Raw genomic sequence first — 26,756 nt, 5'->3', positions numbered from 1 at the left:
TCCGTGGGTTGCAAAGAGTCGGACAGGACTGAGTGACTGAACAACAACATAATTATTTTGGTCATTTTTGAGAAGGAGGCCTTCAGAATGACAGAAGAGCAGATGTAAGATCAGTGACGTTACATTAAAAACTCTGTAGTCTTGAGTTGAATTGGAAGTATCAGTATAAACGAATGCAGAGTTTCTTCTTTAAAAAAATGGATAGTACCTATTTCCCAGCTCTATTCACTAAAACCAAGAAACAATGACTAAACCACTACCAATGAGCTCTCCTTACACTCAGATTTTGATCTAATGACCATGCCCCACTGAAAGAACACGGATGGATCCCTGGGCGGGGAAAATGAATGACTTCAGGCTGGAGCATAAAATAAATGAGACAAGTTTGAAACATCTTGTCTTGCAAGATAATGACACAATTACCAAAGAGCAGTGTGTGTGTTAGTCCCTCAGTCGTGTCCAGCTCTTTGTGATCCCGCAGACTGTAGCCCACTAGGCTCCTCTGTCCATGGGATTCTCCAGGCAATGATCCTGGAGTGGATTAGACCAGTAGAGTCATGTCAAAAAGAATTAGTCAACTTGAAGTAGTTCCCAAAAGCCAAACGGGACAATTTGAGTGACAGTAAAGATAATAACATCTATAGATTGAAGCATATGTCGAATATATCTAAGCCACAAGTTCATAAGATATCCAATAAGAAAACAACACTCACTGGAAAGCTTAGAAAGATGCCAGGGAACCACTTTAGAAACTGACAAGAGGGGAAGAATCCAAAATTCGTCGTCTTGGGCTTCCCAATGGTCCAGTGTTTAAGACTGCTTCCACTGCAGGGAACGCAGGTTCGATTCCTGGTTGGGGAAGTTCTGCATGCCTTGAGGTGCAGCCAAATAAAAAAAGAAGAAAAAGAATAGGGGAAAAAAATTAAGAAAATTCTATCCAATCTTTCCAGTACAAACCAAGCCTCAGGGGAGCCAAATAACCAAAGAAAGGAAGTTTCTCCTTAGAAGGTATGCCACTAATGAACAACAGCACCAGGATATTATTCGCAGCTCCTAAGGAAGTAGTGGGTCTCTACCACAATCTTCAGGAGCTGCTGACATCAGAAAAGAGAGGCAACCAGAGAGAATACGGCTCCCACTGGAAATACCTGTCATCAATAGAGCAGTCCTGTGAGAATTAACCTAACTGCTCTCTAATTTAATTTCTAGCTATAACTACTGACATATAAAAAATAGCACAGAAAAGTGAACGTGGAAGTCACTCAGGCATGTCTAACCTTTTGTAACCCCATGGACTGTACCCCACCAGGCTGGTCTGTCCATGGAGTTCTCCAGGCAAGAATACTGGAGTCAGTAGCCATTCCCTTCTCCAGGGGACCTTCCCAACTCAGAGACTGAACCCGGGTCCCCTGCATTGCAGGCAGATTCTTTACCACTGAGCCGCCAGGGAAGAGAGGACAGAGGGCCATGTTAAAAGAAGCTGCAGAGGTGCACTCGAGAAAACCTAGACCGCGAGGAGTACTCAGGACACAGGACCCAGTACTCGGGGTTTGTTTTATTTAATCAAATGGGTTTTTAGTGTTTTTGTTTATTTTTGGCGGTGCTGTGTCTCCACTGCTGCACTGGCTTTTCTCTAGCCGCCGAGAGTGGGAGCTGCTCTTCGTTGCAGTGTGCAGGCTTCTCGCCCCAAGTGGCCCCTTGTGTGTAGCATGGGCTCCAGGTGAGTGGGCCTCAGTAGTTGCAGCCCCCAGTCTCAGGAGCTGTGGTTCCTGGGCTCTAGGGCACAGGCTCAGTAGTTGTGACTCATGGACTTAGTAGGTCTGAGGCATGTGGCGTCTTCCTGGACCAGGGATCAATCCTGTGTCTTCTACAGTGGCAGGTGGATTCTTTGCCATTGAGCCACCAGGGAAGCCCCAGGGCTCTCTCTGTCTTTTAACAAGCCTCCAGGTTATTCCAGTATATGCTCAAGTTTGAGAACCACTGCTATGGATTAGAGATTTAAGAGGTGAACCAGCAAATTATAGAGAATGGACCTAATTCAAACAAACAAACAAAAAAACCAATGAGCCACTCAGAAACATGAACAATGACTAAATATTTAAAGGTGTTATGGAATTATTGCTGATGTTTTAGATTGGATTGTTATCCAGGTCATGGTTTTTGTTCTTTTTTTTAAGTTCTTATGGTTATACATAAGAACATTTAGATATACATGCTGAAATATTTACGGATGAAATGTGAAGTCCAGGATCTGCTTCAGAATTGTCATGGCATGGGGTAAGAGCAGAGATGAAACAAGATTGTCTGTGAGACTATTGTTGAACCTGCTGATTTGGACATGGAATTCATTCCATTATCTGTACTTTCGTCTATGTTTGCAACGGTGTCTAATAAAAAGTTTTAGAAGCCCCCTACCAAATAATATGAAACTATATTACATGAAAAGGGCTGCAAATTAATACCTGTTGTTAGGTTAATCACTCAGTCATGTCCAACTCTTTGTGACCCCATGGACTGTAGCCCACCACACTCCTCTGTCCATAGAATTTCCCAGGCAAGAATACTGGAGTGGATTGCCATTTCCTTCTCTGGGGGGACCATCCCCACCCAGGGATCGAACCCAAGTCTCCTACATTGCAGGCAGATTCTTTGCCATCTGAGCCACTACGGAAGCCTCCTAGCTCTTCTGACCTAGCAGACTGGAGCAATGAATGGGCAATGGAGAAATTGGTTTCCATAGGGGAAAGTTGAGAGAGGCGAAGAACAGGATGTCACCCAGGGAGGAAGGTCCAGGCATAACCCACAAGACAGTGGGCTCAGGCAGGAATTAATAGGTAGGCGCTGGGGCTCAGCATGGCATTCATAAGTGGGAAACAGGCTTGATGATGGTGGATTGTGATGATGGAAATTTTGGGTTTTGATTTGGCCTATGTCATCATCCTACACAAATTAGGGAGGGCATCTGCTCTGTAGTCCCCCAAATCTCTCCTTACCTGCTGGGAGGTAAGAAGCTTGTCCTTTGGCACCACTCGTCCTCCCCCCAGCAAGGAGGAAGGCCCACACTCCTGTTACATTGCACTTTCAGGAGCATGGCCACGCCTTGGTCCCTCCCACCTGGCATTCTCCTAGGGATCAGGTGACAGGCAGGCTTCTGACCCACCAGGCACTATTTGGAGACACAAAGCCATGGACGATAGTTTTCTTTCTTCTTCTTTTTTTTAATCTTTTTAGTTTTTGGCCACGTGACACATGGAATCTTAGTCCCCCAACCAGAGACTGAACCCGTACTCCCTGCATTGGAAGTGTGGAGCCTCAACCGCTGGACCACCAGAGAAGTACTCTTGTTTTTTTCCTGGAATGATAGGGCTTTTTTTCCTTCTGAACTTTTATAGCCAATTAACAATGTTGTGATAGTTTCAGGTGATCAGCGAAGGGACTCAGCCATACGTATACATGTATTCATTCTCCCCTAAGCCCCCTCCCACCTGGATGACAGTTTTAATAGTGACCTGTAACAACACAGGGAAGCAGATCTGCAGGCCCTAAGTTCTGTTGCTGGAGAAATCACAGCTGATCCCAGAAGAGTCAGAAGGAACTCTTGGCCGTGTTTCACTCTTTGACGTAATACAAAGAGAGGCATCCTAGGCACCACCTTGGTGGAGGGCTTGATCACTAAACTGGCAACACACTCCCTCGGGTGCCACCTCACACCAAGGGCAACACAAAGAACTGTTCAGTAGGACATCTGGGATGAAATCTCACCTGGATGAACGTGATTTCCCGATGACTCAGCTAGCATCTAAGTTGTCTTTTGAACACCCACACCCCCACCAACTCCCAACACCAGAGAGAGTGTTCGAAACTCAGTCACTGGAGGGTGTCCCCACTGGGCTCCTCCATCAGGAGTAGAAGGCCCTGGAATCAGTGGTTTGCAACGCACTTGTGCCCAGTTGTGTCGAACTCTGCGACCCCATGGACTGTAGACCACCAGTCTCCTCTGTCCAGGAGATTCTCCAGGCAAGAATACTGGCTGCAGGGCCAGGGCGGGGGGTGCCATTCCCTTCTCCAGGGGACCTTCCCAACCCAGGGATGAAACCCGTGTCGCTTTTGTCTCCTCCACTGGCTGGCAGATTTTTTCCCAGCTGAGCAAGCGGGGAAACCGGGACCCAACGGCGACTCGAGCATTTTCTTAAACTCTCCACGGGCAGATGTTGCCTTACCAGGCTCCCACATAGCCAAGCCAAATTCCTATTGACAGAGCAATCCTACATCACCTCTGTGTTCCCTTTCTCATTTGTTTATTCCAGTTTATTCCAGCCTAGACAGGAGAGAGCTGGGTATCCCCTCCTGGGAAGAACTGGGCTAGCTCACCGTCAGGAAGAGGCCAGATGGACAGGGATGAGCAACAGACTTTATTTTTTCAGTTATAATACCAGGTTATGTTTCGAGACATGGTTTCTCAAAAGGGAATTCATTCAGGCAGAATCTGCACATAAAACTCTGGCTCCTTGGTCTGGAAGAATCTGTGTGGGGGTCCAGCCCTGCCATGACACTCTGGTGAGAAGGCCAGCCGCGTGGCACAAAGGGAAGTGCAGACAGAAGGACGGGCCGAGTCGTGGCAGGAACCCGCCCCCCACGCCACAAGCACAGGGCCGTGATTCACCCTCAGTGTGCCTGGAGGCCTGACTCTAGCGATACAGACGCTGGGCCACCATCTCAGACACAGGCCATAAGCTCCTCCCTCCCCCGCTGTTTCAAACTCATAATGCCACTCATGCAGCATTTTGACAAGCTGCCTGTTACCCTGTGAAAAAAAACACAAAGATTTGAGAAAGTGCATCATCTAATGGGAGGCCGTAAAGCAGAAGAACATATGACAGCAATAGTTTGGGCTGTGGGTTTGCACTTCAGCATCATGGGATGGCATGCGGTGCTGTCCTGGGAGCCACGGGGACAGGCAGGCGGGGAGAGATGTCTGCTTCAGCCCATGCCCGCAGCTACGTCTCTGCGGAAGAGAAACGAGCCCAGGCTGCTGCACCCCGTGACCTCAGGACCCCCTCAGAAGTCATAAGGGGACACAAAGATGGTGACCTTGGACACGTGGCTGGCCTGGAAAGAGCGGTCCAGGTATTCGGACATGTCGACGTCCACCTCCAGCGTCTGAGGCCCCTCCAAGGTCTGGACCAGAATCAGCTCCCCAGTCTGGCGGTCTGAGCGCTGCATCACGAAGTGGCCGCGGCTATTCCCACCCACGATCCCGAAGCGCAGGCTGTTGGGCCCCGGCCGACCAGGGGCTGAGGCTGTGGCCATGCGGAAGAGTGTGATGGGCGTCTTCAGGTTGGAGGGCAGAGACAGGTAGTGGAAGGAGATTGTCTTGGGCATGTGGCGGCAGGGCCTGCTGTCCATGGGGCAGGGGTTCCGCTCACACTGGCTGGAAGAGAGGCAAAACGTAGGGGACGCTCAGCCTTGGGGAAAATCAGCAGGGGCTGCTCTGACCAGGCCGGTCTGTCCCCCCTGCCTTCCTAAAGAGGCACTGGAGTGACTCCTCCAGCCATGTGTTCTTTGACACGGGCACTCCAAAACCACAGGCCCGGGAGCGTGGCTGGGGTCAGGCCAGGAGAAGGTGCTTCCCTGACCCATCTGTCCATGTATGTCTGGGTGTGCGTGTATGCTTATACAGGCTATTACTACCGTTTACATACTATGCTATTACTACTATAGCATGCTATTACTACTGTTTCCGACTCTGCAAATGTAGCCTGCCAGGCTCCTCTGTCCGTGGAATTCTCTAGGCCAGAAGTGGAGTCGGTTGCCGTTCCCTTCTCCAGGAGATCTTCCCAACCCAGGGATCGAACCCAGATCTCCTGCATTGCAGGCGGATTCTTTACCCTCTGAGCCACCAGGGAAGCCCTTTTTCTTTCACTGTTTCTGTAGAAAAATAAAGCCGGCAAAGATTCAATGATGATGGTGCTAGCATTCGAACCAGGTGCCCCTTCTAGAGTGCTGCGACCCCAGCAGTTAGCTGGTGACATCCTAGAGTCTGGTTCTCCACCTGTGGTGAGCTTGCTAAACAACCAGTGTTCTTTCTTTCTTTTTGTCAGTGTGTCATGGCTTAAGGGATCTTAGCTGCCCAACCAGGGCCACAGCGGGGAAAGCACTGAGTCCATGCTGCTGGGCCGACGGGAACCCCCCAGTGTTCATTCTTGAGCATGACACTCTGCCTTCCGTAGGCATGTGGAGTCAAGGTCCTGTGAAAGTGCTTTGATAGTTTTGTTTTTTTTTTTTCTTCACCTCATTCAACACAAGCGTGAGTGCTAAGTTGATTCAGTTGTGTCTGACTCTTTGCGACCCCAGGGACTATAGCCTGCTAGGCTCCTCTGTCCATGGACTTCTCCAGGCAAGAATACTGGAGTGGGTTGCCATGCCCTCCTCCAGGGGATTTTCCTGACCCAGGGATCAAACCCATGTCTCTTAAGTCTCCTGCACTGGCAGGTGGGTTCTTTACCCCTAGCGCCATCCAACACAAGAGATAGATGCGATTTAGCGATTCTGGTGACTCAGATCATCCCCGTTAAGGAGGTCAAGCAGCACTTCTGGCTGTTCATCAGGGATGTCTGCCAAGGCCTGACATACAGGTCCCTCTGTCCCTTCACGACGTGACACTGCAGAAAGACCCTGGTGTCTTCACTCTCGGTGAATAACTGCCACTAACTTTCTGGCTGCTTCTAACCTGCTGTAGCCCCCACAGCTATTCAAGGAGCTGCTTCACTGGGTCAATGCATTCTAAAGACGATGCTAAGGCTCTTGTGATCTCTCTCTCAGAGAAAATATGTGTTGTTTGTGATAGTTGCTGTTATTCTCCTTAAAAGCCTGTCTTCATCTTTCGAAGAAAAAAAAGTCTGTGAGGGGCTGAGGTTACTGGAAATCAAAACTCCTAGTAGCAGCAGCAAAGAAGAGTGATATAATGCAAAGTGTACAGATACCCTGTGAACACAGGAAGTGATCCTCTTCTGAATCTGTGTCCCATACATACCTCCTGGCAGCCTCACCACTGCCCTCTTCCCCCCAGTGGCCTCCCTGTCCTCAGGGGAGCGCTCAGGAACATCATTCCTACTACCCAGGGCAGCAGCACACTCAATGCAAACCCTAAAAGGAGAGAGAGGGAAGCTCCGAGAAGCCAGACACAGCGCCGTGCCTGTCATCAGACATACCTGTCCCTTCTCCCGAGAACATCTAGGAAGAATGCAGCCCAGCCCTGGGGAGGCCTGGGTGGAGGGTGAGCGCGCTCAGCTGAGGGCGGCCCTGGTCATACTCACAACGGCGACGTCCTCACATAGCTCACGTTGCTGCCGCCCTCGGGGCACTCTGGGCTGACGCACTGGAAGCCTCCTCCGGTGTTGATGCACACGGTCCCCCGGGGGCACACAGGCTGTGTGCCCACACATTCATCAACATCTGAAACACCAGGTGAGGCAGAGTGCGGGTGAATGGAGCTTGGGATGAATATATGCACAGCGCTCTATATAGAGCGGACAGCTAGTAAGAGCCTACTGTGCGCAGCACAGGGAGCTCTACTCAGTACTCGGTCATGATCCATATGGGAAAAGAATCTAAAAAAGAGCTGCTCTTCAGTCACCAAGCCATCTCTTTTTGTGACCCAAAGGACTGCAGCACCCCAGGCTTCCCTGTTCTTCACTATCTCCCTGAGTTTGCTCAGAGTCATGTCCATTGAGTTGGTGATGCCATCCAGCCATCTCATCCTCTGTCGCCCCCTTCTTCTCCTGCCCTCAGTCTTTCCCAGCTTCAGGGTCTTTTCCAACAAGTCAGTTCTTCACATCAGGTGGTCAAAGTATTGGAGCTTCAGCTTCAGCATTAGTCCTTCCAATGAATATTGGTTTCCTTTAGGATTGACTGATTTGATCTCCTTGCAGTCAAAGGGACTCTCAAGTGTCTTCTCCAGCACCACAGTTGAAAAGCATCAATTCTTTGGCACTCAGCCTTCTTTATGGTCCTACTCTCACATCTGTACACGACACTGGGAAAACCACAGCTTTGACTATCCGAACCTTTGTCTGCAAAGTGATGTCTCTGCTTTTTAATATAGTGTCTAGGTTTGTCATAGCTTTTCTTCCAAGAAGCAAACGTCTTTTAATTTCATGGCTGTGGTCACCATCCTCAGTGATTTTGCCGCCCTAGAAAATAAAGCTGCCGTTGTTTCCCCTTTTTCTCCTTCTATTTGCCATGAAGTGATAGGACAGGAGGCTGTGATCCTAGTTTTTTGGATGTTGAGTTTTAAGTCAGCTTTTATACGTATATATATATATATAACTAAATCACTTTGTTAGTAGAAACTAACAACATTGTAAAGCAACTAAACTCCAATAAAAATTAAAAATAAAATCCATGGATGAAAAAAAAAAAGAATAGTGGGCACCCAATGAGGAAGAAGATCTCCTGCCACCCGTCCATCACTGATGGGCCCACATGAATGGCACCAGCAGGCACTGCAAAAGGTGCTGTACACGCAGTGAACTTTCCAAAATGTCCAACACTGATTCTGATAACTGGAAGCCCTGTCGCTCTTAACTATTAGAAATCCAGGTCTGATGGCAGCCCTGAGGAGCTCCCCTCCCCAGGACCCCATCCTCCCCCTCCGGACGTGACAGGTTTCAGAGGTGCTGGAGGGCACGAATGAGTGTCACTGGTCACAACACTTCTCTCGACCTGCCTCCCCCTCAGTCAGCGAGACCTAGAGTCTGCCCTCTGTGGCTAATATCATGCCCTTTATATGTCCTCTGTTCTTCACATATTCAATGAGTTCCTGGCCTCTTTCCAAACCCCACACAATCTTATACGGGCCTTTGTGAATACTCGTAGGATAGAAGGAAAGGTGGATAGATGATTGAGAGATGGGTGGATGATGGAAGGATGATGGCTATCTGGATGCCTTTTCCTCTAGTCCCAGGTTACCCACTCCTCTGAGCCCAGCCATGGGGCCCCACTATGACGTCACTGGGCAGCTCCCTGTTCACTTGGATGCCGTGTCAGTCTGTAGAAAGAGCCCTCTGCCCTCCCCTCCTCCCCTAGTAGTTCCCAGCCACAGTCTGGGACCACCTTCCTCTGCCGCAGCCTCACTCACCCTCACAGCTCTTCCCGTCAGCCAGAGTCCGGTATCCACTGGGGCAGACACAGCGGTAGGAGCCAGGGGTGTTCACGCAGGCGTGCATGCAGAGCTGGGGGCGCCCCTCCTGTCCATAGAGCTCGCATTCGTTCACATCTGGGGACAGAAGTACCCAGTATAACTCCAGGAGCCACCAGTGGGCAGCCACCAGCTATGACCCAGGATGGCTGCTGTGTCACCATCGGTGGCAGCTGTGGCTAGCGGGCGGGGTCTGCAGTGGCCGCCAAGGCCGATCCCCTGCAGAGGACTCAGAAGAGAAGCAGGAGTGCTCCCGGTTCTCCCAAGCCAAGAACCTGGAGGGCCGAAGGGACGAGGTGAGGGAGCTGATACGGGCAGGGACCCTGGGCCGCTCCTCTAAGGCTAATGACTACCTGGGCAGATCCTGCGAGGCTGCCAAGTCCAACCTGGCAAGTACCTTGCTCCCCAGGGAGCAAAGCGTGCGGCGGCGGACCCAGACTTCTGCCCTGGTTCCCCGCCGCGCCTTAATCCTTCTCATCTTTGGGAACGGGTGTAAGACGGCTTCTGTGGCTGTAAAATGAGGCCGTTAGTAACAACTAGGCAACTCTTGGCATCCCACTCCAGTACTCTTGCCTGGCAAATCCCACGGATGGAGGAGCCTGGAAGGCTGCAGTTCACGGGGTCGCTAAGAGTCGGACACGACTGAGCGACTTCACTTTCACTTTTCACTTTCATGCACTGGAGAAGGAAATGACCACCCACTCCAGTGTTCTTGCCTGGAGAATCCCAGGGACGGGGGAGCCTGGTGGGCTGCCATCTCTGAGGTCGCACAGAGTCGGACACGACTGAAGCGACTTAGTAGCTGCAGGCTACTCTTAGGTTGGAACTGCTGGTTTGAGTGGTTTTCAGATGGAAGTCTGATAATCCAGGAAGAGGTTTGCAAAAGTGGGCCAGTCAGTAAGACTAAGCAGAGAGGCGCCCAAAGAATGAGCCCAAGCCTCTGCACAGCTCTGGGGACAGGGATGGGATATGGTGAGGGGCTGTCATTCTAGCTCCGCCCTGCCACCTGCCCCGCAATCCTAGCCGGGAGGGAGAGGGACTTCTACACGAGTGCGCATGACTAGGGGTAGACCGGGGACCCCTGGATGCTTTCTTAGAACCGCTTCCCAGGTCTCCGCGCTAGCTGTGTCCTAGCAACCATCAGGTCCACACCTACTTACCTAAGCAGCAAGATGCGGGGCTTTCTGAGAGCACGCCCAGGAAGCCACCCGCCCACTCGCACCTACACCTGGGCGCGGGCGCACCCCCCGGGAGGGCGGCAGGTAGGAGCCCCTCTCCCCACGACCCCCGCGTCCCCTCCCCCCGATGGAGCCCGCGCCTACCCTGACAGACGCTGTCGGCGGCGGCGCCGCTCAGGTGGAATCCGGCTTCGCAGCTGCAGTGCTGCGTCCGCTCCACCTGCGCGCATCGCGGCGCGCGGCTGAAGGCGGCGTCCCCTGCCTCGCTGCCCTCGGGGGCGGCTGCGGGGAGAAGACATCCTCAGGGCCGGGCCTGGCGCACCTGGGCCTGACCTTGGGGCAGCCCCGAGATCGGGGCGCGGCCCCTTCTCAGAGCTTACTCTGGAGTAGGGAGAGGAAAGACACGGAATTAACCGAAACTCAGCCGGTGAGCCAGCGCCCACCCCAAACGGGCGGAAGACAAGGGGACGCGCCCGAAAAGAACGAAAAGAACGATGCACGAAAAGCAGGCGACACAACCGCACCCAGAGGACCACAGTGAGGTGAGAGCCGCGTTTCACTTTCAACGGCGTAACGCACCAGGGCCCTAGCAGTGAGCACTGGAGGTTAAAACTACGGAGCTTATCGAAATAATGCCACTTGCAGCCACATGGATGGACCTAGAGATTGTCATTCTGAGTGAAATCAAAGACAGATACCATATGATATCACTTATTTGTGGTATCTAAAACCAATGGTACAAATGAACCTATTTACAAAACAGGAATAGAGTCACAGCTGTAGAAAACAAACTTATGCTTACCAAGGGGTAACAGGGGAGGGATAAGTTGGGAGATTGGGATTGACTATACACCCTACATTACTATATATAGTAGTATATATGTGTGTATATATATATATATATATATATATATATGTTTCCCTGGTGGCTTCAGTGGTAAAGAATCCACCTGCCAATGCAACAGATGTGGGTTCAATCCCAGGGTCAGAAAAATCCCCTGGAGAAGGAAATGGTAACCCACTCCAGTATTCTCACCTGGAGAATTCCATAGACAGAGGAGCCTGGCGGGCTACAGTCCATGGGGTCGCAAAAGAGTTGGACGCAACTGAGTGACTAAGCAATAAGAGCAACAACTGTGTGTGTGTGTGTGTGTGTGTGTGTGTGTGTGTGTGTAGATATACTGGGCTTCCCTGGTGGCTCAGACGGTAAAGAGTCTGCCTGCAGTGCAGGAGACCCAAGTTCAATCCCTGGGTTGGGAAGATCCCCTGGAGAAGGAAATGGCAACCCACTCCAGTATTTTCGCCTGGAAAATCCCATGGAAGGAGGAGCCTGGCAGACTACAGTCCATGGGGTCGCAAAGAGTCAGACACCATTGAGCAAACATATCAATGCATATAATATATATATTTTAGAAAAGAATCTAAAAAAGAGTGGATATATGTATACGTATAACTGATTCACTTTGCTGTATAGCAGAAACTAAATCAACTATACCCCAATAAAAATTAATTTTAAAACACTTTTAAAAAAAAATCTATGGCGAGACTTCCCTGGAAGTCCAGTGGTTAAGACTCTGTACTTCCCATGCAGAGGGTGCAGGTTCAAAACCATGCTGCATGGCATGGCTAAAAAGTAAAAATTCAAAAAAAAAATCTACATAGCTTAAAACACTACCTTTTTTTCTGGGTTCTTTTTTTGTATTTTTAAAATATTTTCCTAAAGTGTCGAAAGTTTTTGTTTGTTTCAACCAAGAATATAAATCAATGTTCTAATCAGTGAAAAAAAAAAGTGTTAATTTTTGAAAGCTTTCAAAGGATTTCGGACTCTCCATGGTTAAAGGGATTGGTGGTAAATGTTATCTGATGCACAAGAGGACACTCAGTCATCCCACTGGAGTCATCAAATTCATCCAGACAGAGAACAGAATGATTGCTGGGGAGATGGGAAGAAGTTGTTTCATGGGCACAGAGTTTCAGTTTTGCAAGGTGAAAAAAGTTCTAGAGGTGGATGGTGGTGATGGTGAACGTAGTTAATGCCACTGAACCACACACTTAAAATGGTAAATTTTGTTATGTATACTTTACAATGTGAACAAAAACGGTGAATGTGTTTTGTTTTGTTTTGTTTTTAAGTAATTAAAGAGAGGCTCCCCTTGGGAGCCAGAAGGACAGGGGCAGAGCTGATGAGAAGGAAGGCTGTAGGCTGGGGGACCACGTGAGCAAAAACCCAGAGGTGTGCTGGGCTGTTCACGGGGATCCTGTAAGGACATAAACTAGCTTCAGATGCGCCTGCTCATTCCCTCCTTCCACTTCCTTGCAGAGATTCCTGTCATAGGGATAATTTCTATATTAACTGTGCCCTGGACCTGAGGATCCAGGAGCCTGAGGATCTGTGGCCTGGAGCCTGAAGTTTCCAATAGTGGACGCCCAGACAGGTGGGGCTTAGATCCAGTGTCCAGGATCAGCACAGTTGGGTTGAAATGTAGCTATTTCTTTTTCCTTCCTGGTACTAAGTAGGAGGAGGAGTGGGGCTGTTTCCACACAGGGCAACTCCAGGGACAGGCACTGTCAAGGGGCCTCAGGCTCTCCCTGAGAAAGCACCCAGAAGGGTGACTCAGCTGAATGGAGTCAAGACACGTTAAGCAGCAAATCCCTGGGGACAAAACTTAAACTGGACCTTGAGCTGGCTCCAGTGGAAAGATACCAAGTACTGACAAAGCTTGTTCTCTGCTAACCACCAATTCCTTCCCCTATACTGAGGTTCCACTCAGAAGACAACCACACAGACACCCCAGGCTTTTCTGGCAATGGAACAGGACATCTTTAGGGTTTGACTTTCTTAGATGAGAAAGGGTGGCTCAGAGAATCCCCTGGTGGTCCAGTGGTTAGGACTCAACTTTCACTGCCGAGGGCATGGGTTCAGTTCAATCCTCGGTCAGGGAAGTAAGATCCTACAAGCTACATATGGGGGAAGCCAAAAGCAAAAAGATGGTTGTAGCATAGCATGGCACTCCCCGCCCCCATCTCCCATAGACTCCTTATCATCAGATTTTCTTGGCACCTGCAAAAACAGTCACGACTGAGTGACTTTCACTGCAAAAATAGCCACCATGTGGCACCTAGACCTCTGGCTTCAGAAATGCTGGGACTCAAATGTGGATCATAACCTCATCACCAGTTGAACGTCTAGTTTACCCAGCTCTGAAAATACTATATCAGTAACTATGGATTTTGCATGGGACATTTGCAGGAGAAGCTGTTCTGCTGATATGCAGAGGAAAGTCAACCACGTGAAGGTGGCAGCAAGGAAGCTTCTCAGGCCAAGTTCCACATCTGGAGGGTTTTAGGGTGGGACTCAGTCCTTGCACTTGCATCTTTTTCTGAGTGTGTATGTGCATGTGCTCAGTCATGTCTGACTCTTTGCAACCCCATGGACTGTGGCCCACCAGGCTCTTCTGTCCATGGAATTGTCCAGGCGAGAGCACTGGAGTGGGTTGCCATTTCCTACTCCAGGGGCTCTTCCCAACCTGGGACTGAACCCACTTCTCCTGCATTGGCAGGTAGATTCTTTAACTGAGCCACCTGGGAGGGACCAAAACTCTGGTTCCACAAGAGAACTAAGTGCCATCCCAAATAACCATCTCAGAGGGATCTATGATGTGAACCAGAGAGAACATCCCACTGGTCTGCCTTTGGTGACCCGTGACTAGGGTCCTCCCTTCTCGATAACGGACTGTCCTCCCCGGCCCTAGAGCTGCTACATACCAGTCTGGGCCTGATGCTGACAGCGGCTCCCAGTCCTTCCGGGAGGACAAATGCATCTGTACTGGTTGACACCTTGCACACACGTGCCACCATTCTGACAAGGCTGACTGGAGCATTCACTGATATCTAGGAAAACAAATAAATTTCAAATATAGGCATGAGTTCTCATTCTAAAGCAAAACACGAAGGTGGGGTCACTTTCTTTTCATGACAGGATGACTCCAGCTTGTGACCACTCCCCATCCCACTCAGTCCTTGCCTCAGCCTCTTCCAGCAACAGCAAGAGCTGGGAGGGAGCCAGGGGGGCTGAGATGTAGTCCACCATGCATGCAACAAGCCACTGACCCTGGCACACATTGTGCCCACCTGAAGCTCTGCCTGTGAGAGTTGCCCATCTTTCAGCCCAGTTCTATCCAGAGGCGCCATTTTCTAATTTGCAGTGTAGATACTGCAGCTGGGCAGAAGGAACTGACGTTGTCCTGGGCCCGCACTGCCTCTAAGTAGAGTTTACTGCCTCTCAACTCCGCCCCTATCAGCCAGTGCCCAGGTAGAACCCTCTTTGAACAAGAACTCAATTCAAGGGGTTATAAGAGGGAGAGATGGCCCATAAGAATGGTCAGAGATGGAGAAAAATAACTCTTTCCAAATTCCCACCCTGTGGGAATAGGGAGGAGTTAACCTTGACCCTTAATTTTTCCTTTTCCTGAAAAGGAAAACATTCCTTGTTTATAGACAAAATAGTCCTGTGAAAAATGTATTAAAGTGAAAGTGAAACTCGCTCAGTCATGTCCAACTCTTTGCTACCCCAGGGACTATATAGGCCATGACATTCTCCAGGCCAGAACACTGGAGTGGGTAACTTTTACCTTCTCCAGGGAATCTTCCTAACCCAGGGATCAAACCCAAGTCTCCTGCATTGCAGGTCGATTCTTTACCAGCTGAGCCACAAGGGAAGCCCAAGAATATTGGAGTGGGTAGCCTATCCCTTCTCCAGCAGATCTTCCCGACCCAGGAAGAGAACTGGGGTCTCCTGCATTGCAGGCAGATTCTTTACCAACTGAGCTATCGGAGAGATACATTAAACATGTTCAACAATTTAATAGGTTTAGTGAATTCCCTGGCAGTCCAGTGGTTAAGATTCTGTGCTTTCACTGCTGAGGGTCCAGGTTCAATTCCTGATTAGGAAACTAAGATCCTGCAAGCCACATGGAGCAGTCATAAAATAAAATAAATATGTAATAGGCTTTAATAGATTTTTCTCTGTGTGGTAGATTATGGGTAATTTTTCTTTGTTTATTGACAATTATTCTATTTGTTGTTGTTCAGTCGATAAGTCATGTCCAACTCTTTGCAACCCCGTAGACTGCAGAATGCCAGGCTTTCCTGTCGTTCACTATCTCCCAGAGTTTGCTCAGACTCATGTCCTTTGAGTCAGTGATGCCATCCAACCATCTCATTCTCTGTCACCAGCTTCTCCTCCTTTCCCAGCATCAAGGTCTTTTCCAATGAGTCGGCTCTTTCCACCAGGTTGCCAAAGCATTGGAGCTTCTGCATCAGTCCTTCCAATGAATATTCAGGATTGATTTCCTTAGGATTGACTGGTTTGAGCTCCTTGCTGTCCAAGGGACTCTCAAGAGTCTTCTCCAGCACCACAGTTCAAAAGCATTTTGTTAACAATCTTCCATTTTTCCACAGTGAACATTTCTAAATTTTCTAATGAGGAGACAATGATTTTAAGCCCTCAGGCCACATCCGCTCGCTATGAGTTCCTTAGGCCCAGTTTCAGGGCACAGGCCATTTCCACCAGGAGGAGTGATTTGTCAGTTCACTGACCTGACCACAGCATCTTGGGAAAGAAACTGGAAGCACTTCCTTGTTGGCCTCAGAGCATCCTTTCCTGCTGTGTCTCTCAGGAGGCAGAGGAAGGTGCTTTGCTCTTGATGAGAACAGCAGCCTTCCTGTGGGCGGGTTGGCAGAGACTCTGGCTTCCCTCAGCCTCCTTGTAACTGGGAAGTTATGCAGACAATTACATGGATTCCGTTCATTGCGAAAGGACCCAGACCATCCGAAATGCTGCTTCTCCCTGGGGAAGAAGCCATTCCAATTTCTCAGTAAACTCGGCCTGGGGAGGGAGCCTCAGCTTCCTGCCCCCCGCCCACTCCGCCCCCCACCCCACTGATATGTTCTCTCTGCCGATGACCGGTTTTCAGGAATGTGTCTGAAACAACACAAATGCACCAGCACATGGAATTCCTGTTCCTGCCATCTTGCTCCCCAGCATAGTCTGAAAGTGGGCCGGCCGGTCACTAGGCTGAGAACCTGAGAATCTTTCAGTCTGGCTCTGCAGCGGGGTGGGGACCAGCACCAGTGTGAGTCCCCCGCAGGGCCTGCGGTGGGAGGCACTGAGCCTGGCTGTACTTGGCTGGTGTGGGTGAGGATAGGGTAGGGTGGGATGGAGTTGTTCACGTGATAGAGGAATGAAGAGATGCCCCATGACCCTGTATGCTAGCACCTGTCTGGATCTTGCCACCCAGGATTTTCATTTCTTAGACAAGCTCCATTCAGACTCTCATTTCTTATCTTGATACACTGTCAGGCATTCCATGGCCCAGTGCCCAGTTCTGGCACACTCTCTGTGTCCTGACTGAAGTACAGCTGTCATCACATTCAAGTCTGTCCAAGCTGTGGCATTTAGTTGAGTGCATGACGACTTCAGAACTGTAAAGAGGACTGACCTAAATAGACATTTCTCTGAGGAAGATACAGATGGCCTACAGGAAAGTGAAAAGATGCTTCACATCACTAGTTATTAGAGAAACGAAAATTAAAACTACAATGAGATACCACCTCACACAGGTCAGAATGGCTATCATCAAGAAGTCTACAAATAGCAAATGCTGGAGAGGGTGTGGAGAAAAGGGAACCCTCCTACACTGTTGGTAGGAATGTAACCTGGTACAGCCACTATGGAGACCAGTATGGAGACTCTTCAAAAAACTGAAAATAGAACTACCATATGATCCAACAAACCCACTCCTGGGCATATATCCAGAAAAGATGGAAACTCTAAATCAAAAAGATACATACACCCCAGCGCTCATAGTGGCGCTATAGCATCCATCAGCAGACAAAAGGATACAGATGTGGTACATGTATGCAGTGGAATATTATTCAACATAAAGAAGGATAAACTATGGCCAATTGCAGCAATGTGGATGGACCTAGAGATTCATGCTAAATGAAGTCAGACAGAGAAAAACACCACAAGATATCACTTACATGTGGAACCTAACAAAATAATACAGATCAACTCATTTACAAAACAGACACAGGCTCACAGACATAGAAAACAAAATTACGGTTACTAAAAGGGAGAAGAGGGATAAATTAGGAGCATGGGATTGACAGATACTAGTTAGCATATAGGGCTTCCCTGGGGGCTCAGACGGTAAAGAATCCGCCTGCAGTGCAGGAGACCTGGGTTCAATCCCTGGGTCAGGAAGATTCCCTGGAGAAGGAAATGGCAACCCACTCCAGCATTCTTGCCTGGAGAATCCCATGGACAGAGGAGCCTGGAGGGCTGCAGTTGAGTTAGTGTATATAAAATAGATAAACAGCAAGGTCCTACGGTAGAGCACAGGGAATCCTACTCAATATCTTATTATAACCTATAACAGAAAAGAATCTGAAAACTTTCAGATTCCAAACTACTTTGCTGCACGCCCGAAACTAAAACAATATTATAAACCAACTACCCTTGAATTTATAAAAGGAGGACACTAACAGAGGCTGTGGAGAAGCTGGCAAGCCAAAAGCATGGATTATGATTCTCTTTTAATCTGTTTACTGAGCACTTGCTATTTTCCCAGAACTGAGCTAAATGTTCCACATGCATGATCTGATTTTTTCTTTTTTCTTTTTGTTTCCTGTGTTTTGTCATCTTGCTTCAAATTTTCCATCACCTCATTTCTAAGGCTTTCTGATTTTTATTTATGTTGTCCTTTCATCGTTTTTATATTCTTTAAATTTCTTTCCATTTGTCCGGAAGTACTAGGTCATGGTTTTCATCTTTTGCATGGGCATGTCTTTCTGGGGTTTCTTCATTGACTGTAGAGCGTTTACTTTGTTTTCTTATAATAATTTGGGCAGGATTTGACAAGAGTCCTTTTCTGTTACTCATATTTACGGGAAATAAGTTTTCCCATATAGCTTTTCTAACTTTCTGACTATTCATTGAAAGGACTGATGCTGAAGCTGAGGCTCCAATATTTTGGCCACCTGCTGTGAAGAACCAACTTATTGGGAAAGACTCTGATGCTGGAAAACATTGAAGGCAGAAGAAAGGGAAGACAGAAGATGAGGTGGTTGGATGGCATCACTGACTCAATGGACACGAGTTTGAGCAAACTCAGGGAGATAGTAAAAGACAAGGAAGCCTGGTGTGCTGCGGTCCATGGAGTTGCAAAGAGCTGGATATGATTTAGCAACTGAACAACAGCAACATCCTGACAGTCTCTCCGTTTAGTCATTTTTTAAGGCAGCTCATGCCTTCTCCGCTCCACTCTGTCCTCTCCTCTCTCACTTTTATCCGGACTATCTCTTTCATTTGCACCAACTTTCCTTGTTTGACTTAATTGGATTCTCTGTCCATTAGAAAATGGACCTTTAAAGGTCTAGGGAAGTTTGAGAGATCCTTGGGGCCAGACTGTTCCAGCCATTGAAACTTCCTGTTGCAAAGATAAACCCCACATCCGAGACAACTGACCCAGAAATGCCAGTACGGATCCATATCCCAATACAATTATTGGATTTTCAAGAAAAAGAAAAAACATTCTTTGGGCAGCCTTATGATAGCAATAACAGTTAAAACAGGAGATGTGGAAGAATATATTTAAGATATTCAAGAAAAGAAAACATGAGACAGGTGTTTTATGTCCAGCTGAACAGTCATTGTTGGTAATGCTGTGTATGTTTTGAAAGTGTAAGAACTCAGGAACTGCCCTGTGAGTTCCTCTTGAGAAGCCTTCCGGACAGAGGTCAGGGTGAGGCGGGCGGTGATGCTCACCAAGGCTCAGCATCACAAGAAGAGAGATGGGCCACAGGGGCTTCCTGGTAGAAGTATGTACTGCCGTCCTGCCCAAATGATAGAAACATCTCACCGGCATCCGATCAAGCCTCTGGAGTTTATAAGAAATACAGAGACCAAAAACTTAAACAAACTTCCAGTCATAAGTACTAGGCATGTAATGTACAATATGAAGATTATGGTTAACACTGCCATCTAGTATATTTGAAAGTTGTTAAGGGACTAAATCCCAAGGGGAAAAAAAAAACTATTTTTTTTTATATTTGTATGAGATGATGGATATTAACTGAACTTACTGTGATCATCTTTTCACAGTATATGAAAATCAAGTTATTATGCTGTACAACTTAAACTTACACAGTGCTATATGTCATTTTATTTCAGTGAAATTGGACCCCCCAAAACAGAAATGCAGATCCTGTTAAATAACCCCACAGGGATGCAGTGAGCAAAATCAAGGTGGTGGGAGGCTTCCCTGGTGGTCCAGTGGTTAAGAATCCACCTGTCAATGCAGGGCACACGGGACTGATCCTAGTCCAGGAAGATCCTACATGCCACAAGGCAGCTAAGCCTGTGCACCTAGAGCCCACACTCTGCAACGAGAGAGGCCGCCGCAATGAGAAGCCTTCAAACTGCAGCTAGAGGGTAACCCCTGCTCGCTGCAACTAGAGAAAGTCTGAGTGCACCCATGAAGACCCAATGCAGCTAAAAAATAGATAAATAATTTTTAAAAATCCAAGGTTGTGGGAAACAAGCCATTTTCTTCAACAGATAAACTTCAAAGGAACGGCAGACAGAGAGGAGGAGCAGTCTTCTTCAAGACAACTATGGATTAAAAAGTGTAGGAGACACAGCAACCAACCGTAATGTGCAGAACTTATCTGCACCCTGGCTCAAAGTGTTAAAAATACGAGAGACAAGTGCAGAAATGTTTATCCTGACTAGAAATTTTAAGATATTAAAGGATTTTCTGTGTTGATCATTACTGGACTACAAGTACATGATGACCATTAAACTATTCATTCTACTTTTGTGTATTTGAATTTTTCCATAATGGAAAATGCATTAAGATTGCTTGTCTTAATGAATGGATAAAGAAGATATGGTATACGGTATATTTATATGCTGTACTGTGCTAAGCTGCTCCAAACTGTGTCCGACTCTTGGTGACCCTATGAACTGTTGCCCACTAGGCTCCTGTCCATGGCATTCTCCAGGGAAGAATACTGGAATGGATTGCCATGCCCTCCTCCAGGGGATCTTCCTGACCCAGGGATCGAACCTGAGTCTCCTGCATCTCCTGCATTGGCAAGTGGGTTCTTTACCACTAGTGCCACCTGGGAAGCCCATATATATATATGATATATGAATATATGTATACACACATATACAATGGAATACCGAAAGTAAGTGAAAAGTGTGTATCTGTATACATACAATGGAATATCGTGTGTGTGTGTGTGTGTTCAGTTCAGCTCAGTTGGTCAGTCGTGTCCAACTCTTTGCAACCCCATGAACTGCAGCACACCAGGCCTCCCTGTCCATTACCGACTCCCGGAGTTTACTCAAATTCATGACCACTGAGTCAGTGATGCCATCCAACCATCTCATCCTCTGTCATCCCCTTCTCCTCCTGCCCTCAATCTTTCCCAGCATCAGGGTCTTTTCAAATGAGTCAGCTCTTCACATCAGGTGGCCAAATTATTGGAGTTTCAGCTTCAGCATCAGTCCTTCCAAAGAACATCCAGGGCTGATCTCCTTTAGGATGGACTGGTTGGATCTCCTTGCAGTCCAAGGGACTCTCAAGAGTCTTCTCCAACATGACACTTCAAAAGCATCAATTCTTCGGTGCTCAGCTTTCTTTATAGTCCAACTCTTACATCCATACATGACTGCTGAAAAAACCATAGCCTTGACTAGACGGACCTTTGTTGGCAAAGTAATATCTCTGCTTTTTAATATGCTGTCTACGTTGGTCAAAACTTTCCTTCCAAGGAGTCTTTTAATTTCATGGCTGCAGTCACCATCTGCAGTGATTTTGGAGCCCCAAAAAATAAAGTCAGCCACTGTTCCACTGTTTCCCCATTTATTTGCCATGAACTGATGGGACTGGATGCCATGATCTTAGTTTTCTGAATACTGAGCTTTAAGCCAACTTTTTCACTCTCCTCTTTCACTTTCATCAAGAGGCTCTTTAGTTCTTCTTCCCTTCCTGCCATAAGGGTGGTATAATCTGCATATCTAAGGTTATTGATATTTCTCCCAAGAATCTTGATTACAGCTTGTGCTTCATCCAGCCCAGCATTTCTCATGATGTACTCTGCATAGAAGTTAAATAAGCAGGGTGACAGTATACAGCCTTGCCGTACTCCTTTTCCTATTTGGAACCAGTCTGTTGTTCCGTGTCCAGTTCTAACTGTTGCTTCCTGATCTGCATACAGATTTCTAAAGAGGCAGGTCAGGTGGTCTGGTATTCCCATCTCTTTCAGAATTTTCCACAGTTTATTGTGATCCACACAGTCAAAGGCTTTGGCATAGTCAATAAAGCAGAAACAGATGTTTTTCTGGAACTCTCTTGCTTTTTTGATGATCCAGTGGATGTTGGCAATTTGATCTCTGGTTCCTCTGCCTTTTCTCAATCCAGCTTGAACATCTGGAAGTTCACGGTTCACATATTGCTGAAGCTGGGCTTGGAGAATTTTGAGCATGTGAGATGAGTTCAATTGTGCAGTAGTTTGAGCATTCTTTGCCTTTCTTAGGGATTGGAATGAAAACTGACCTTTTCAAGTCCTATGGCCACTGCTGAGTTTTCCAAATTTGTGTGTATGTGTGTATATATATAAATATACATCTGACTCAGATAAAAGTCAGAAGGAAATTGTTTTAAAATATAATTCCCCATTCATTCATTCAATCATTCAAACATTTGATAAATCAGCCAGCCAGTTGGTTTCACAGTAACCAAATATCAAGGGGCTACTCTATCAAAGGCAGCTCTTTCAGATGTTGTTTAAAGGTCTCTGAGGAAAGCCTCATGATCCAAAAGTAAGAGAACCAAAGCTTTGCTCTATTCTGACTGCAGGATAACCTTCCAGATACCGAATCTGGTGCAACACCGTGATTTCTGCAGTCTCCCTGCCTCTGCAGACTCTGCCTGCCTCTTCCACCCTCCTTTGTCTGGTTCTGAGCTACTTCTTTTCTCTCTCCGCCCTCTCCTCCGGGTGCTCTGATCACTGTCCTGGATTTAAGCACCACGCGGGAGCGCTCAATGGCTAGGTCGTGTCTGACTCTTGTGCGACCCCACAGGACTGTAATCCACCAGGCTCCCAGTCAGTGGGATTTCCCAGGCAAGAATACAGGAGCGGGTTGCCATTTCCTTCTCCAGTGGATCTTCCTGGACCAGGGATCCAACCCACATCTCCTGCACTGGCCGGTGGATTCTTCACCACTGAGCCACTGGGGAGCCCATTTAAGCACCGCCATCACGCTAATATAATTACTCCGAACTGCGTCTCTGCGACCCTCCTTTGCCCTCGACTCCAGATTTTACATCCAACTGTTCACTTGGCTCTATTGGGAAAGGAAATCTCTGGCCCCACACTGGGCCTGGCACCTGCCCTCAAAAGGAGATGAGGCATTCCTAGGGCCTGTGCTGGGTTTGCCATCTCATGTGGCCGTATATTTCCCTTCTTCCCGCTCCACAAGTGCTGTTCAGTTCTGCTGAGGTTGTATGCTGATGGCTCTCAGGCTCACCTGAAGCTCCAGTGTTTCAGATTCCTTGGTGAAGTGGGGAATCCTTCCACTGCACACGAGCAAGCTGCCCTGGGCAATTGCTGCTGAGAGACCTGCCCACCCTGGGGGGTGGACGCCCTTGGCTGGAACTGATCTTGCACTGGCCAGAAGCGTGAGGACAGTGCTACTTCATCCAGGGCCTGACCGCCTTGTATTTTCCTTGGTGACTCCAATATTCAGATGCAGTGGGCAGAGTACTTAAAGCCTCCCTGGGACTGGTAACCAGGGCACGGTGCTGGGTGTGATGGTCCCTGTGGGTTGAATGACTGGATCTCCACTGCAATGTCACACAGACGCATTAAGGTAACAAAAATGGTATTCTGATCAACGACCTACACTCAGGTGTTTTTAAAAAAACATCCCCACCATTTACATCCCCACCAACAGGAAAAAGAATGAGATAATGCCATTTGCAGCAACATGGATGCACCTGGAGATGATCATACTAACTGAAGTCAGTCATACAAAGACAAATACTACACGACAGCACTTAAACATGGAATCTAACTAAATATTAATAATACAAGTCAACTCACCTACAAAACAGAAACTGACTCAGACGTCGAAAACAAAATCGTGGTTACCAAAGAGGAGAGGTGAGGGGGTGGTGAATGAGTTTGGAATTAGCAGATACACACTACTGAATACGGGTGTTCTCAGTGGCTCAGTGATAAAGAACTATCTGCCAATGCAGGAGACACAGATTCGATCCCTGGGTTGGGAAGATCCCTTGGAGAAGGAAATGGCAACCCACTCCGGAATTCTTGTCTGGAAAATCCCAAGGACAGAGGAGCCTGGCAGTCTACACAGTCCATGGGGTCACAAAGAGTCGGGCCTGACTCTAGAGACTAAACCACAACAACTACTATTATATATATATATAGTAAACCACAAAAATTTACTGTGTAGCACAGGGAACTCTATTCAGTATCTTGTAATAACCTACAATGGAAAAGAACCTGAAGCTGTACATCTGAAACTAACATACTATTATAAATCAACTATAGTGAAATAAAAGCAAGAACAACCAAAAATAAACCTCCATCTGTCACCGGGTCTTCATTGTCTCTGCCCATGGCGCCATGCACCCTGTCACCCAAGATGGAGTCTGGGAAGCTTGCCCTCTTTTCCTGCTCGCATCCCTAGTGGGATAAGTTCCATGATGCTGTCTTCCAGTTCACCTTCCATCTTCCCTGTCCCCTGTTCAATCTGGCCCCTGGACCTGCTAAGAGCCACCTAAGTGGTTTCCCAGCATCCCGTCTCTTCTAGTCATCTCCAGCTCATGTCTACACAGCAACAGTGTGCCCATCAAATCAGTACAGCCCTCTTCTTAAACCTGGCTTATTTTCTCAGAACTACAACCTCCACCACCCACCCCGTCCTCAGGACTATAAGAGCTGGCTCAGGAATCTCTCCACCCAACCTCACTCGTTCTCAGCTCACACGCTGCTCCAGCAACAAGGTTCTATGTTTTACCTTGTCACTTCCTCAAACATGCCAAATTCTTCCCTTCTTAAGCCTTTGCACGTATTCCTCTCTCTTTCTGGAATGGCATCGTTCCATGCCACCCACTAATAACCATTTTCACCTGGTTGGATCCTGCTCATCCTTTCAATCCCAGCATCACTGTCACTGCCTCAGAGAGGCTCTCAACTGTCCTCACCCCATAGGAGGTTTTATTCCCAGGCCCCTGTTGCTGTCGCCAAGTTGTGTCTCTTTGGCTCTTTGCAACCCCATGGACCGCAGCACGCCAGGCCTCCTCGTCCATCACCGACTCCCGGAGTCCACCCAAACCCATGTCCATTGAGTCGGTGATGCCATCCAACTATCTCATCCTCTGTCGTCCCCTTCTCCTCCTGCCTTCAGTCTTTCCCAGCATCAGGGTCTTTTCAAATGAGTCGGCTCTCTGCATCAGGTGGTATTGGAGCTTCGGCTTCAGCAGCAGTCCCTCCAGTGAATATTCAGGGTTGATGTCAGTCCTTTCAAAGCACTGACCACAAATGCTGATTTGCTTACTTCTGTGCTCAGTGACCTGTGTCTTGCCTCCATCTTGGAGTGTGAGCCCTACTCACACTCCAAGTTGGGCAGCATCTGTTAGATTCAGCATTGAATCCCTAACAAGATCCTTGGTGCACAGCTGGTACCCAGTGAAAACTGGTTGAATGAATGAAGGTTTAAAAAGAGGAGGATGGGGATGAGAAAAGTAAATACTTTTTCCCAGCATGGTGGACAAGGGTGTTTATTCCTCTCGTGCTGTTTTTTGGTTACCCATGTTGTCAAAGGGACAAGGTCTGTGGTTATGATTTCCTCAGTTCAGGAAGCTTCAAATCTTAAAAATATGCTCTTCTGACTAAGAAAGGAAACAGGGAACTAATCCAGGAAGCTAAATGGCTGCTTTCCATTCTGGAGTTCCGGAGCCTACCTCTGCATTTTTAATGTGTAATTATGTGTCATCTCCTCTCATGCCAAGTTGGGTTCATCACCTTCCTTCAAGCGGTTGACTGGATGGGAGGGGGGGCGATTATTAAAGCACTCGCAAATTTTTCAGCGACACGGAGGTTTGGCATCTTGAGATTAGTTCCCTGTAAATGAGATGATCTCCCCACTGTGGTCACACACAAAGTGACTGCAAGACTCCTGAGAAGGTGAACGAAGTGGACAAGCAGTAGCCGCTGGTGGGATTATAGGGCCACTCCGAGGTGGGGAGAAGGGGCCGTTGGATTGTTGAACTCCAGCCCATGTCCTGGGCCCCCATCAATGCTGTCCCACCAAATAGCAGGTAGAAGCACTATTTCTCCTTTTTGACAGGTTTGGGTGGCACCCGTTTGAGGCTTTTACTGGAAATAGCATCCATTAGACAAACTCCTGCTGAGAACAGAAGTGTCGACCAGGCACCGTCCACTCTCTTGGGAAAGGGTCCTGTCCAGCAGCTGATGGGGCACCTTGGTCGTGACACCAGTGTTTCTGTTCCATCACCACCCAAGGGGGAACTCCATGTCCAGTTTACACTTAAACCATAAGATGAAAGTGTTAGTTGCTCAGTTGTGTCTGACTTGTTGTGATCCCATGGATTGTAGCCCACCAGGCTCCTCTGTCTGTGGAATTCTCTAGGCAAGAATACTGGAGTGGGTAGCCATTTCCTTCTCCAAGGGATCTTCCTGACCCGGGGATAGAACCCAGGTCTCCTCCACTGCAGGTGGACTCTTTACCATCTAAGCCACCAGGGGAGCATCTAAGATGAACCATCCTCAAAAATCTCAGCATGGACTAGCTGCCACGTCATTCCCTGAGCCAGTTCTTCTCAGGCTTTTAGATAATAAGTGCGGCCCTCAGAGAAGTCCAGGATGGGCTGCTGCAAGCTGTCCTCAGGCATGGAAGTCAGGGAAGGAGGACTGGTGGTTAGGGAGGAGGCTGGGAGGATAGGGGAGACCAAGAACACACAGCGAGTCTGGAAGGAGCTGGGACGTTCAAGCTGGAGAATGAGAAGCACCATGTTGGACAATGGGAAAGGCCAGTAGACTTGCTGGCCATGCTTGGCAGTGGGCCTCCAGGGAGGATGACCTCCACATCTCAGGATTGGGGCCTGCTCGGTGGGACTGGGTGCCCTGATGTTTGTCAAGGCTGGCTCACCCTTCCCAGAACAACAGTGCAGGTGGAGGTGAGCATACCTAGTATGTCTCACCTGGTCATACCCTCCTGCTGGCTTATAGCTTGCAGTCCTGATTGGTGAGGGTCC

General features: G+C 48.1%; 1 protein-coding gene across 2 annotated transcripts in view; it reads right to left on the bottom strand.

Annotated features, from left to right (window-relative positions):
• Window positions 1–4,622: 4,622 nt before the first annotated feature.
• Window positions 4,623–26,756, bottom strand: part of FBLN7 (fibulin 7) — a 56,315-nt gene continuing 34,181 nt past the window's right edge. Inside the window, exons 4-8 of one of the 2 annotated variants that reach the window (XM_068981530.1) lie at window positions 14,143–14,268; window positions 10,522–10,659; window positions 9,140–9,277; window positions 7,317–7,455; window positions 4,623–5,431 (exon numbers count right to left, since the gene is read on the bottom strand). In XM_068981530.1, coding sequence (XP_068837631.1) covers window positions 5,059–5,431; window positions 7,317–7,455; window positions 9,140–9,277; window positions 10,522–10,659; window positions 14,143–14,268 — 914 coding nt within the window. In that variant the 3' untranslated portion in view covers window positions 4,623–5,058. The remainder of the gene's footprint in view (window positions 5,432–7,316; window positions 7,456–9,139; window positions 9,278–10,521; window positions 10,660–14,142; window positions 14,269–26,756) is intronic. The other variant, XM_068981531.1, reaches the window with a different exon arrangement.

Source organism: Capricornis sumatraensis, chromosome 1 (assembly GCF_032405125.1).
Source record: "Capricornis sumatraensis isolate serow.1 chromosome 1, serow.2, whole genome shotgun sequence".
Taxonomy (NCBI): domain Eukaryota; kingdom Metazoa; phylum Chordata; class Mammalia; order Artiodactyla; family Bovidae; genus Capricornis; species Capricornis sumatraensis.
The sequence above is the reverse complement of the archived record's forward strand: the minus strand, read 5'-3'. Positions and strand labels throughout refer to the sequence as shown.